The sequence below is a fragment of the Ciona robusta genome, chromosome 14 (genome assembly GCF_009617815.1).
Source record: "Ciona robusta chromosome 14, ASM961781v2".
Taxonomy (NCBI): Eukaryota; Metazoa; Chordata; class Ascidiacea; order Phlebobranchia; family Cionidae; genus Ciona; species Ciona robusta.
In genome coordinates, this window is record NC_143248.1 from 4,096,997 (window position 1) to 4,111,298 (window position 14,302).

General features: G+C 35.5%; 2 protein-coding genes across 4 annotated transcripts; both read right to left on the bottom strand.

Annotated features, from left to right (window-relative positions):
• Positions 1-54: 54 nt before the first annotated feature.
• LOC149725122 (solute carrier family 22 member 15-like) lies at positions 55-5,021 on the bottom strand. Of its 2 annotated transcripts, XM_089892590.1 has the most exons (12): positions 4,838-5,021; positions 4,280-4,396; positions 3,739-3,868; positions 3,217-3,381; positions 2,755-2,884; positions 2,330-2,433; positions 2,101-2,212; positions 1,867-2,007; positions 1,454-1,536; positions 1,084-1,265; positions 670-888; positions 55-454 (listed from the first exon to the last, which is right to left on the bottom strand). In XM_089892590.1, the coding sequence occupies exons 1-12, from the start codon at positions 4,922-4,924 to the stop codon at positions 413-415; spliced, it is 1,512 nt and encodes a 503-aa protein (XP_089748716.1). In that variant the 5' UTR covers positions 4,925-5,021; the 3' UTR covers positions 55-412. The 2 variants fall into 2 exon arrangements, with proteins under 2 accessions (XP_089748716.1, XP_089748717.1); XM_089892591.1 differs by lacking the exon at positions 1,867-2,007.
• A 625-nt stretch (positions 5,022-5,646) lies between these two features.
• On the bottom strand, positions 5,647-12,823 carry LOC149725123 (uncharacterized). 2 transcript variants are annotated; one of them, XM_089892589.1, is made up of 9 exons: positions 12,458-12,823; positions 11,890-12,053; positions 11,155-11,346; positions 8,990-9,172; positions 8,370-8,599; positions 7,778-7,807; positions 7,571-7,705; positions 6,834-7,436; positions 5,647-6,505 (listed from the first exon to the last, which is right to left on the bottom strand). In XM_089892589.1, the coding sequence occupies exons 1-9, from the start codon at positions 12,739-12,741 to the stop codon at positions 5,939-5,941; spliced, it is 2,388 nt and encodes a 795-aa protein (XP_089748715.1). In that variant the 5' UTR covers positions 12,742-12,823; the 3' UTR covers positions 5,647-5,938. The 2 variants fall into 2 exon arrangements, with proteins under 2 accessions (XP_089748715.1, XP_089748714.1); XM_089892588.1 differs by having other exon boundaries at positions 7,571-7,807.
• Positions 12,824-14,302: the final 1,479 nt, after the last annotated feature.

The window sequence follows — 14,302 nt, forward strand, 5'->3', positions numbered from 1 at the left end:
TGATCTTAAAACTAGATAGAAAGGGAATACCTAAATACCAAACATTTGGCACCATTCCAAGGCATAGATGTAATTTAACAAACATAGTATACTGTGTATTATGAAATACTGGTAAAATCTTTACAGTACAACACACTTAGTGTAAATCTTGCACTTATAGTGCCAAAAAATCAAACAAAACCACCACTTTGAGTGTAACTATTTCTTGGTACTGTGTATATTTGGATAAAAGATCTATAAAAAATTTATCTATGCGCAATTAATTGCACAAATGGGGCAATGCAATATAATAGATAGCAGTTTGATTGATAAAATAGTACAAAAAAATACTACAAGTCTTGTATGCAATGCAAGGTAAATAGCAACATGTGTAATTCATCTAATCAAACTAAAAACAAAATCTAAACTTGTTTTACAATTCGTCTTCTTCTTGACTCTCAACAAGAAGTTCAGCCTAGATAAAGAAATTGGATTTTACAATATGACAAATACAATATTTCTAACAGCATTAGGAGTGTAAATACACCATGTATAACTGGTGCGTAACCAAAAAAAGTCACATATTTCACAATTGAATATGTGTTTAATACTTATCTACTTTGCAGTATCACAACCAATGTTCTACCAATATAAGAAGATACAAACATTAAACTGTTGCTTTATATTTACCTCTTCAGTGTTTGAATCTTTTTTGCTAAAAAATAAACTTAATCTCTTTTTCACAGTCTTCGTTCGTACAGACTTTCTCTTCCTCTCTTCTTTCTCCAAGTCCTCAAATGAGTCCGGAGGATTAGTCCCCAGTGTTTCGGGAAGCATAAGTGTAAAAAGTCCAGATGTAACACCGGTTAAACCAAACGTTAAATAAGCGGCCACTGGGCTGGTTTCTACCTGTAAATATAGAAACATTACATCAGTATTACATCATAGCATCAACATGAAAAATATGCTGCTAGAAGTACTTTTTTTATTTATATCTTATTTGAAGGCAAAAGTTTAAATAAACGAACACATTTTTAGGTTCTGACATTAAGATTGAGGTATACAAGAGTTATCTGTCTATATGCAAGTATAGAATAATCATACCGAAGTTTTTGCAAACGCAGCAAGAATTCCTCCCACCCTAGCAATCATGGACAAAGATCCCAATGAAACGTTTCTTACAATGGTTGGGAAGAGCTCAGGAGAATAAATATAGATGATTGAAAAAGCAGCCGATATTGCCATTTTACCACCAAGTCCAATGGAAAGTTTTAGTGCATTTTTTACTGCCGAGTAAAACATGATTATTGCAATTGTAGGTATCATCACATGTAAGTTAATAATATATGAACGAATGGATGTACTTATTCACCCACGCATGGCGGGGCAATGACAGCCGTTATATAACACGGGTGTTCTGTTTTATACTCCTCGTGCCCGCTTACAAGTCACCACACGTAAACAAACAACTTACCTCCTGGTTTAAAAGCCATCAGTCCAAAACAAAAAATGCCACTCATACAAAGGCAAAAGGTCAACCCTCTTTTTCTACCACACCTGAAATATAAATAAATGTTAGCATACCTATTTTATCTTCCCGTGGAAAATAACAGTCGTTATATCACAAGTGTTCAGTTTCAGACATTTTGTGCCTGCTTACGAGTTACCACATATGTCATTTTGTTAGTGATGGTTTTTTCAAGAATTGCTAAGAATTTTGAGAACGCATTAGTGACCACTGGGTTAAAGCAGTGTTTGTTAATTGTCTTGTCAACAGACACACACACTCAATAGTATCAGCAACCAGCATAGAGCGCGTAATAGACCATAGTGTCGTACATATTGTCATACCATTTTAAAATATACAACTTTATAAACTGTACAAACCATGTTTTATCAAGTATGGTAGCAGTAAAAATGGCAGTAGGTAATTCAACGACAGTCGATAAAAAGAAATTCACATAAATATTTTTTCCCATATCCCCTGATGCATAGGTTAGCGAATAAGAAACGAAACTGCAAGCAAACCTGAAAGTATAACAACATTTAAAACTTTATCAACAATTAAAACTTTTATTTTTGGGAGCTGAACAGTTATAAAGAACAACTATAAATACGTACCAGTTGTAAGCCATGACTAGAAGGCGTTTCATTGTCGATTTCCATTTAAATATATCCACAATTGAATAAGATGCATCAGTAATATAAGAAGCTTTTTTTGCCAGTGACACCACTGTAAAACAAAAATGAAGGCTTGATCATTAGTAATAAAAAAAACGTTTGTTTGTATTATGTTGATAAGTGGAGAAGACTTTATGAAAAAAATAGAACGAGTTAAAGTTTATCTAACCTGGGTCTTTCACTCCATTTCTCTTTGCAATTTTAACAAGAACGTCTTCAGCTTCACTTAATCGACCTTTAGAATATAACCAGCGTGGTGACTCTGGTACAAACCTGTGCAGATAAAAAATATAAAGATACATCAATTGAGAAATAGACACATAAAATACACATTAGGAGACATAAAAAAACATGTCATAAGACGCATTGCTAGTAGAATATGAGACACAGTACATACTGAAAAGGTAGAAAAAGATTTTTTTTCAATATACCCACCAATTCATTTTTCAATATACCCAGCAATGCCCTAAAATAAAGTATGTAGTCTATTCCTACTGAGTTTCAGTATCATTATGATGCTATCATACAACCTATTTTCCATATAAAAAAGCAAAATTCCTACAGTAGTACAGTAGTTGTTAGGTAATGTCTTACCATGTAAATATCAATGGTACAACTTGTGCAACTGATGCAGCAATATATAACTTCCTCCATGGTGGGATAAAGTATGTGAAAACTATTAAGAGGAGACAACCAAGAGAAAACTGGACACTTCCACCTGAAGCTGTAGAAATAGGAAAAAAAACTTCAAAAACTACAGAATATATTATATTACAATTATGACTTTAATGGTAATTGTTCAAATTCAAGTCTCAATTAAGTATATGAATATAACTTATTTATCCTCTCATGGTGGGCCAATGGTAAGCGTTATTGCACAAGTGATTTGTTAAAACCTTAAATTCGAGACCTTTATGCCACAAAGTCTGTTTTATAAGTATTTACAATGATTTGTTTTTTAAGTTTAACAACTATTTACAATAATTCACATAATTTGTGTACAATAATTTGTTTTATAAGTATTTACATCAATTCACATAATTCGCATTCTTGTACCTGTTAATGCCCAGCGTTCCCTGCTAACAAGTTCTTGAGTATATATAAACATTACTAATGATGATCCACCAACCAACAAACCAGTGATGGTACGCAACACAGCAAACATAATGTAATTTGTACTAAAAGCAGTTGTAATAGAGATTGGGAATAAGATATGATATCCTGTAAAATAAATTGCAACTTGAAAAATATTTAAAAGCAGTTCTTGTTCACTCCAAAGTATATTTGAATGTAATGTATAAATGTAACTTAGTTTGGCCGGCCGGAAAACGACAGTCGTGTAACTTAGTTTGGCCGGCCGGAAAACGACAGTCGTGTAACTTAGTTTGGCCTGGCCGGAAAACGACAGTCGTTATAACATGGGTGTTCATACACCTCGTGCCAGCTTACGAGTTACCATGTGTGTTACTTTGTGGGTGAATATTTACAATAACTAAACAGCACATACAACCGACAATATCAATAAAATCTTACCATTTTTTTTATTATTTAGTGCGTTTACTTATCTATACTACTCACCTAGTATCATTGTCTTTTTCCTTCCAATTTTATCGGAAATTTGTCCGAAAATAAGCACACCAAATAAAAAGCCAGCAAAATAAAGCGATTGAATTAAATCACTTATCCATACTTTGTCTTGTAGATCCCACTAAGTTGCAAAATATTTTATATTATTTTATATTTTTTATTAAACTTAAAATAACAGCAAGAGTAAAAGTCATCAAGGCTACTTGTAAATAGTTTAAAAACAGATGACATAATAAATGAATAAATGTAACTTACTTTATTCTGGAGTAAAAAACAACAGTCGTTATAAAACGGGTGTTCTGTTTCATACACCTCGTGTCAGCTTACTAGTTACCACGTTTGTTACTTTTTGGGTGATTAATTTTTTGGGATTTTTTTAAATGAGAATTCTGTACCAGCAAACAGGTTTGAAATAAACGAATAAAATAACAACTGCTAAACAAACTTTAATACAGACATAAACTTGGCTAAAAATGTATAGGGCCTACAAAAATTATGGCAGAACAAATATTTCACAACACAACTACTTTACCTCTAATATAATGGAACTATCATTCTTGACACGACTATTTATAACTTGTAAGGTCTCTATATCACTGAACTTTGCATTTATAAACATCACCATCATAGTAAGAGAAGGTAATGCCAACTGAAATTGTAAACCAATATTTTAAAACAGATATAATATAGATAAAAAATAAGTCACTCCATAGGTATATACTATGTAGTATGTATGAATGTAAATGTAACTTACTTTGTGCTCGCGTGGCCGAAAGGGACAGTCGTTATAACACGGGTGTTCATACACCTCGTGCCAGCTTACGAGTTACCATGTATGTTACTTTGTGCGTGATTGTTTTTACAGGATTTTTTTATATATGGCTGATACAACCCATTAGTGATCACTGGGTTGAACCACTTTGCCATGACTGGACAATAAAACATATAGAAAAATTTACGGTATATTCCTAGTGTAGGACTATGCACAAGAATTCATGGTAACATTTCATGATAACACTTATACAATAGTCTAAATGAAAAGTATGTAGGTAAAACATGTACAATTTACACAGTAAAACAGAATACTTACACCATATATAGATAGAACCGCATATACGAATATTTGGTATCTCCCACATTTTCCCACCACTTTAGCGTAGCAGTCGTCGACGTCCATACTGTTTTAAACCTCTAGCAAATCACTTTACATTAAACATTTTATAGTTTGTTTAGAGGCACCTTCTGAAAAGAGATATTTGGTAACACAACGCGTGGGAAACGCTAAGTAGGTCTTAGAAGGTCTAAGCTGGCTAGCTGTCTGTGTTTCCTTATTATTACAATATCCGTTGCGCGAATTTTTGAATTCGCAGTTTAAAAGAGAATGAGTAAACAAAACACATTAATGTATTTGTATTAGTAAGAACCAGCAAGGGGAAAGTACCATTCGGGAATACAATAATGACCCTGAATATGACTCTTACTTCAACTTTTCAAACACTTTTACACTCTAACTAGCATACACCCAATTACAAAGCTAATTGACGAAGTAACATATGCATCGATCGCTTTAGTTTAGAGTGAGACAGCCATTTCCGTTCTGTCTTACAGCTACTAAAACTGTATTAACAATATCTGCGCCTATGAAATGAGTAAGGGTATTTAAACGCAAAGTCAACTTCGGCAGAGAATAAATACTAGATTTGACATTTGGTAATAATAAATACGGGATATACCGGCAGTGACTAGAAATGCCCCAGGCAGTTATTCCTGCTCTGTCTGTTGCATTGTCAGTAACGTGTAAAACTAAGGCTGGCGTACATCCAGGCACGATTTCGGAGAATGTTTATATAAAGCGTAGCGTCACGAAGCTGTTGTTTAAGTTTGGTCTGTGTCACTCCATCAGTTTGGCAAGGTTTATTTAAAACGTGATAAATGCTATTTACGTTCCAATACACTGCGCAAACTAAATGCAACGTAACCAGTTCGGTGAAAAGTACGGGAAAGAAGGTGCAATTTACTTTTTATGTATAAAGTCAAGAATGACTTATTTAAAGTGCATGGTTTACATAGTTCTGTGTTGGAAATGGTCCTGGCAGAATAACAGCCAATAAAACGGATATATATAGATACACGTATGATACAGCAACTTTTGTGTGTTTTGTGCTTTTTAAAAAAGTTTTTTTTTGTGTGTTTATTTGTTAAAGTGTCTAGGATTCGATGCGTTTACCATTCGTGTGACATCTTCGGGGAAAATAGCGGGCAGTGACGGTCTAGGGGCGTCGTAGAACTCTTTTCCGGGTGATGCAAGAAGACTATCGCGAGAGCTGTCTATCGATGGCCTCGGGGAATCGTAATATGGTAGTTCTTCGTCTGGCATTGGACTTGTAGCGCCGCTATGAAGTAAACTGCGACTTTCTGATTCCTCTTGTTGATTCTGTATTGCCTTGTCTGCTAGTTTTTGAAGCCTGTTTCTTACGTTTGAAATATCTTCACCAGATGCGTAAGCGCACTGTATAAATATATCGGGGACTGACGGGCGTGGTTTGTTGTATGAATTATCTTCGTTTTGATTCGAGATCGTGGTCGCGGACTTGGCTGGTATAGTTGGCGGTAATTTTTGCTTTCTCCGAAACCGAACCGGGTTGCTTTGCGCGGTTGGTTCAGGTTTATCCAGTAAGTCTGGAAGCGATGAGGTTACGTTGGTAATTCCTGGACTAGGCACGGCTTTGTTTTGTTTCAAATGACGTGCAATGTCCTCCTGAATAAATGAAATTACATTATAAGCTTAAACCGGTACGCAGATGCAGTTTATTAGGTAATACGGTTTGGAAACTATTAGGGTGGGGGGAGATGGGACACCTTTAGCACATTATATCCAAATATCCTGACCGCGTTTTAGACAATTAACAACAATCTATGGGAGTTGTGAGAATAATTTTTTTTAAATTCTTTAAATGTTCTTTGTTTGCTACCAAGTTGGACGAGAAAATAAAATAAAAAGGTGTCCCATCTTTCCCCACCCCACTACACCATATAGTATACTATGTTTATTGTTTATATATATAAACTATGTTTGTAAGACTAACCTGCGATGCGGAGTTTACGCTCACGTATCGTTTATTTGGTAAAGTAGCATCAAGCCTTTCATTGGAATTCAGACATAAGTAACCATCAGTACCAACTAATGGAATATCGAGTTCGGATCCTTTTGAATTATCTTTGGCGACTTGGAGTTGGTTTTTGTTTTTCGCTTTGTTCCGAGGCGTGCTGTAAGCATCTGAATGGGATGTTTCAGATAACTCTGCTCTGTGGATTTCTTCGTTTGAAACATAGTAATCCTTTGGTAGGTTGGTAACTTGTAGCTTAGTAGTTGAGCCGTCTTCGTCTTCAGCGACCGTAGCGTAAGCTGGTGCGACCAAATCAGCGTCAGATAAAGAACCGACCGATTCGTATCTGTTATCATCTGCCGGTGGTGGCAACGGTGGTCGATCGTTATGGAAAGTAGGTGGCGGTGGGAATTCTATTGGAGATTCAGGCAGTGGCCTGGTGCTTAAGTTAGGCTTGCTAGCGCCATTGTTTGGTTGGTTTGGTAGGGCAAACTGGGCACGCGGGGGCGCTGGAAATGCGCTGCATTCGAACGGTATGTATTTATCATCGAGTTGACTTAATCTTTGCTGTTTCTTGTCCATCTGTCATAAAAATCATCATTTTAAATATAGAAAACTACCAACCTATTACAGTAATAAAGTATTTTAGAGAGCAAAACTTTTAACTTAAATTAAGGATGTAAACAATTGTAGAAATGAACGCAAAATAACATTACCTCTGTCATTGGCAGGAGATGCGTTTTCGCCATTGGTTTTTTCTCCTCGTTCGGTTCCATAATCCCATTCTTTTGATTTGGCCTCGTTGACTCGTTCCGTTTCAATTTTTGCGAAGTTACCACTTTCTCGTACATCTGGTTGTTAATAGAAGAAACGCCATCACCCGGAGCTACCACGCATGGATTATATAATACACTGCTACTTACTGAACCTCTCGCGCCAGGCTGTGTAAGCCCCTGTTTAAAATGCATTGGTTAAATAAATAGTAAATTCTGTTTAAAATAACAAGAACCCCGGTAAAATAAAACGTGCGTTTCCTAATTTAATTTTCAACACTGAATATATAGTAGGTTGGGATAAGATGATGTATATTTTTATTCTTTTTTTATCTTCGCATGTGGTACTAAAGATTTTACCGAATTATTTATATACTCGTATCCTCACAACTCTAAACGAGTTTTGTTAATGTTAACACACGGTTGGAAAAATAGGATATAATGTGCTGGTGGTATCCACGTTACCCCACAATACTATAGAACATATAGACTAACATTTATAGTCTTTTTGGAACTTTATAAACGCTAACATGTATTCTGTTTAAAATGTAGGTGTTCATAAATGCTATCTAATTATTGAGGCGACAACGTAGGGCAGTTTGTAGTTGCTGTGTATATGTATAACATGTAGTTGATACAACTGAAGCTTTTACCCCGCGTCATCACAACAGCAAGTGACGCTGTACGTATAACTGAGGGGTTATTAGTTCAACATTACGTCATATACCGTTGATTATTATACCTTAGTCGATTCTCTTCTGTTTCGTTTCCTTCTCCGCTGACGAGTTAGCAAAGTACCCGCTATTATTAATGCTAGAATAACGAACACGCCAGCAATACCGATGCCGATAAATTTGTACATGGACGATTTATTGTCGGTTGCTTCCGTAGGAACTTCTTCGCTTCCTTCTCCATAGTTTTCACTACTGGTATCAACGTCGCCACCGTTGCCCGCACTTCGTGTGTCGGGTACTGGTACATTAGAATTCAATTATTTGAATGAATGAATGAATGAATGAATGAATGAATGAATGAATGAATGTTTACTTATTTACTCGTGGCGGTGCAATGACAGTCGTTATAAAACGTGTGTTTTGTTTCATACACCCTGTGTCCGCTAACGTTGTGAGTGATTTTTTTGGTGAGAGGAGGTGGGGACTTTTTATTTTCATGCACAGCTGATAATTTAGGCCAAACACTAGTGACACTGGGTTTATTTGTCTTTTGACAAGCGGAATTATAAACCCGCAGCTCTAAACGGGAGTTGTTGATTGTCAGGAAATATGGGATTATGAGCTAACGGTGTCCGTCTATATACCCCACTTTACCATATAGCTTAAAGAATGCAATTTAAATACATACCTTTGAGTATGGACAAGCTTTCAAGTGGTACAGTGCTGTAGATGATCTGAAACTTGGCGTATTTAAAAGTAATGTTGACACTTGAGTGTCTTGTCTGTACTTTATACCTTGCGTCGTGGGAATGGCCAGGCTGGTTACAAATTATCCTTGTGCCATTAGGAAGCAATGTCTCTTCGTTTAAATCTAAAGATAGGTGTTCGATTAGCAACTTATAAATTCAATAATAATTACCGAAAAGTTACATACATGGTAACGCGTAAATGGACACGAGGAATGCGAAAGAGAATAAAACGTAACCGTTACAACTACCAAACTATATATAATTGGGCTAGGGGAGATGGGACACCTTGCTTATAAAATCCAAATATCCTGATCGTGTTTTAAACAATTAACAATCGTCTATAAAAGTCGTGAGGATACGGTTTTATAATTCCTTGAATGTTTTTTGTTTACTACCAAATGGGAAGAAGAACAGAACGAAAAGGTGTCCCATCTTCCCCCACTCACTTTATCAGAACGTTTTACAGCGGGATAAGTTGTAGCGCAAATATGTTGCAAATTTAGAAGAAAATAACTTGTTATTCCAGCAATTTAAAAGGGGCGATTTCAAAAAATAGATAAACTGAAATATCGTTGAGTATAAAAATCAAGAGATATAAAATAAGAGAGAAAGTTATTCAAGTCACATGTTCTGTGGTGCAAAATACTCAGTCACATAAGAGGTGTAATTAGTTACTTCCGCTCTAACCAGTGGGCATTGAGTTATAATGTACATCCTGTTACAGCACGTGGTGTATGTTGCGTGTGTTTGCATGTGTTGTTAAAATGTATTAGTCATATGCTAACTCGGAGGCGTCAATTTACTGTTACGTCATAATAGCAACGCAAAATGTTTTGATGCATGGGCTACGCAATCAGTGTATGACGACACAATGGTGACCGGATGACAAATATGATGTCATAATAGAAAAGCAACGCTTTGCAAAACAACAAATGGACAGTCAACAACAGAATACAAGGAACCCATACTACCGTTTGACTATAATTAATACACAACGTGAGCTAAAAATGGAACCGCTAGTAAACAAGACGCCCCGCAAGATAAATGCTTAATGATATTAATACTAAGAAATGTTTGTGAGAAATTGCACTGGCCAAAATAAGGTTATACGACCAATTAATTGCGCTAATATGAATGAATGAATAAATGAATGAATGGCGCTTATTTATTCTCGCATGTCGGGGCAGCGACAGTTGTTATAACACCGAGGCATTCTTAATTAACATTTTGCTCGCTTACGAGTTACCACTTATGGGTCTCGGTGTTTTTCTACTATAAGAATGCGTGAATAGGTCTCCTTTTTCAATGTTTCAGTGTTTAATATTACCCAATATTCATTATAGGCCTTTTTTTTCTTGAATGTGCTTGTAGAGTTCGTAACCTATATATTGACACGTAGGCTATATACACTATTTTCTCATCATGGTAAAGTCGGTCAAAAAGTACCCATGACAAACAACAATATACGTAAAATTTACAAGCCTGGTCAGCAGGTTTAAAAGTACAAAAGGGAAAATTTTGACTGTTATATATACACAGTTTGATTCGCCATAAAACAAACATACTTTTTTTTAAACTATACTTCCTTTTACTCAAAGGGGCTTCAGGTCTAAGATTACCGTCACTATATACACAACAATGGACGTATCGGTTGTTTTTATGTGGAAAAGGAAAGTTTCGAATGAGAAATTCCTACTTTAGATTAAACTCAACTAAAATTTGAAAGACACGTTATAATAGTTGACATAACCTTCTAAATACATATAGTCTGTTGTATAAAGTAACACTCAGCGGTACCTCGTACTATAAATTTCCTTTATCAAGAAAGTACTTAAATATAGTAGGGTGGGGAAGATGGGACAACCTTTCATTCAATTTTCTCGTCTCGTTCGTTATAGTAAACAAAGAACATTCAAAATATAAAATTGTATCCTCATGACTCCCGTGAATCGTTGCTTACAACATGATCATGATATTTGGATTTTATGTGCTAATGGTATCCCATCTTCTCCCACCTTATACTATATACCCATTCTTTAGCATAACATCTAAGTCTAAGGTATTACTTCCCTAAATTCCTAAAAAGTCATGTTACCACAATTACCTGTGGTTTTTACAGTTATATAGCCTCTTCTGCACCCTTTTCCACTTCCACGCTTTACATCAACATTAATTAGTTCAAAAGCGATTCCTGTATCTCGTGTTCCAGCAACCAGGTTGATCCATTGGACTCTTTGATTGTAACTTACTCTCAGTTTTCCAACATTACGATCGGCAATTACGGTTCCAGCAATAACTGTAAAGTAAAAGTATTGTTTATAATCCGCTGACGTGCATAGCTTATACTATAGTAAGGTGGGAGAAGACGGGACACCTTTAGCACGCATAATATCGTGAGGATCGGCTTTGTAATTCTTTAAATGTTTCTTTGTTTACTACCAAATGGGATGAGAAAATAGAAAGAAAGGGTGTCCCGTCTTCTCCCATCATACTACATAGCAAACGTATTTAAACAGTAAACAAAAATTTTCTTTTTCCCGGCTGTTAAAATTGATTATTAAAAGTATAGTACTGTGGGGAATGATGGAAACCGTTAGCACATAACATCCCATTTTGTTATTTTAAACGGGTTATTGTACCCCAGCGTACTATAGATCAAAACAGACCTAAGTATGTTTTTATAATGCCCAAAATATGGCATAACCTAGACACAGTAAAATACAGACTGTTATACTGCCTGTAATTCCAACCAACTGAATTGTATGCGATATTTAACTACACTGTCACATTCAAACAGTTTCTAAAACAGGTGTAAGACCACTTTGAAAACTTTACTTACGTGCTGTTACTTTAAATTGAAATGCCCGGCCTAGCAACCCGTTGCAGTGAAATACTTCTAACGTGTTGGAGGCCGATACAAGCGGGTAGGATATAACGCGGTTGGTGCAAAACTTACGGTAACCACCAACACCAGGATTCAGTCCAATTTCAACGAATGGTTCCCTGTGTTATATAAGGTAAAACTTAACGATTGTAAATAAAAAATAGTAGGTTGGGGGTAAAATGAGACAACTTTTCGTTCTATTTTCTCGTCCCATTTGGCCGTTATTAAGAAACATTTAACGGATTATAAAACCGCATCCTTACCGTTGTTATTTGTTTAAAACACGATCAGAATAGTTGAATATTATATGCTTAAGGTGTCCCATCTTCCCCTAACCTACTGTATGTTGTAAAAATGCTTTATGCCTTTTAAAGGCTCTTCGCAAAAAACGCTTTTTTGTGTGTATAATAAACAGTTTTATCAAACAGTTTATCAAGTTATATTTAAAGAGATTTATTTAACGTTTTTTGGGGGGTACCTTTCGGACTTAAAATAAATGTACAATCATAAACGGTAAACTTACGTTTGGGTTCCCTGGCAAGCGTTCCCACTTATATTAAACTGGTCAACTTCGATCTGCACTGTTAGATAGTTTCCTGCTGTTGTTCTAAACACCCATTTTGCGGAGTGAGGGTAATAGACTTGAGATGTGCCTACACCCCCTGTTACGGTGACTGTTTCACCGGATCGTAATAAAGTCTCTGGCATCTCGTATGTAGGGGTAGAACAGCGGGATGCAAATGAAACACCGAAACATATCGTTAGGCAAGTCAAAAATAAAACGACTTCTTTTTTTCTTTTTGACATTTTTTCTTCGTCGTGTTCAGCTGATTAATTTCTTTTCATGTTGTTTATAGTTAACAGTCGATATCTAAATAAAGCAAAGAAAATTGTTATAAACACAAACTGAACAGAATATATGTTCCTTGGCAACAAGAAACGTTAAACAAGTTGAGTTTATATATAGTAATTTAAGGGAAGGTGGGACACCACAAAGAACATTCAAAGCAATATAAAACCGTATCCTCACGACCCCCATAGATCTATGATAATTGTTTAAAACACGATCAGGATATTTAGGTATTATGTGCTAAAGGTGTCCCATCTTCCCCACCCTACTGTTCGTCAAATTCACACCTTAGTTCTTATGACTATATACGCAATAGATCATATCCTATGATATGGAAAAACCCTGGGTTTTCTAATGCGTAGTAATACTAAAGTGATGCTTCATACATTTACAACAGTAACCGGAAGAATAATGATCACCGGATGTGACGTTATGACTCATTCTTATACTGGTCACGTGTCAACGTGACAGCCGCTCTCCCGCAAGGTTAAACGTTTATATACTTCATCTCGCTTAGTATTTGTATATGAATCAATTCCCAATTTTTAAATTATATAAATAGTTTTATCACTTATATTATAAGACCTCTTTCTTACTGTAATGATACATTCTACACTTATTAGAAAAAATGCTTTAAAACTTTTGTGTTATACTGCTGTAATACGTAATTCTACAAGAATACAATTGCCTATCTAACGTATACTTAAAAAAAAACTCCTTCATACGCCTATAACAGCGCATGGAAATGCCTAAGATTTTGTTTATACCTATACGCTTGCTATAAAGTGAAAGAAATAGCTTTACATACTTGCTGTTAACTGAAATATAAACAAACCAGTCTTCGTGCGCTGCCAAGCTGCCACTCAAAACATTCAATTCACGTTACACGGATGTTGCAGCATCCGTGGTAAGAAGAAGTGTTTAACTGACCGTAGGTGGAAAAAATCAACGTATTTACTGCGGTCTCATTATTGAAATTCATTAAGTCAACCATACATTACAAAAAAACTGAAAACCAATCTATTAAAGTATTTATACTGCGTCTAGCTATTTTAATTTCTTATATCACCTACACGTTACAAAAAATATAAAAATATTCCTAATAAACAGTTACCTACAAATTATATGTATACGTACATAATATATAACGTAAGCGGGTACGAGATGTATGAAACAGAACACCCGTATTATAACTACTGTCGTTGCCACGCCACGCGAGGATTTAGTTACATTCATTCTACATTCTAACTAAAAAGCATGAGGATAATATATACTTTTTACTACACTCGTTGACCATACAAAACACGCTCCTACTGCTGCTTATTCTGTCATTACTTTTACATAAACCTTTCAGGTCGTTATGGTATACGGTTGTTTATCTGTACACTAAAGTATGAACTCGAATAGCCTAAAGTTTGCTACTGTAATTTATATGAAAATACAGAGCGTGTACGTTTGGCAGTTCCAGTCTATCTCTATAACTGTCTTCAAAACAACTAAGGCTAGTCACCTGTGTTA

What these genes read in the sequence shown, in the direction of transcription:
- LOC149725122 (XM_089892590.1), bottom strand. Translation starts at nt 4,924, where the DNA reads ATGGACGTCGACGACTGCTACGCTAAAGTGGTGGGAAAATGTGGGAGA. An exon ending in CTAGTCATGGCTTACAACTG is followed by an intron (nt 2,008 to 2,100) that starts GTACGTATTTAT and finishes TTATACTTTCAG; the next exon opens with GTTTGCTTGCAGTTTCGTTT. An exon ending in ACCATACTTGATAAAACATG is followed by an intron (nt 1,537 to 1,866) that starts GTTTGTACAGTT and finishes TTTATATTTCAG; the next exon opens with GTGTGGTAGAAAAAGAGGGT.
- LOC149725123 (XM_089892588.1), bottom strand. Translation starts at nt 12,741, where the DNA reads ATGTCAAAAAGAAAAAAAGAAGTCGTTTTATTTTTGACTTGCCTAACG. An exon ending in TATAACTGTAAAAACCACAG is followed by an intron (nt 9,173 to 11,154) that starts GTAATTGTGGTA and finishes ACCTATCTTTAG; the next exon opens with ATTTAAACGAAGAGACATTG. An exon ending in ATCTCCTGCCAATGACAGAG is followed by an intron (nt 7,437 to 7,570) that starts GTAATGTTATTT and finishes TTTTTATGACAG; the next exon opens with ATGGACAAGAAACAGCAAAG.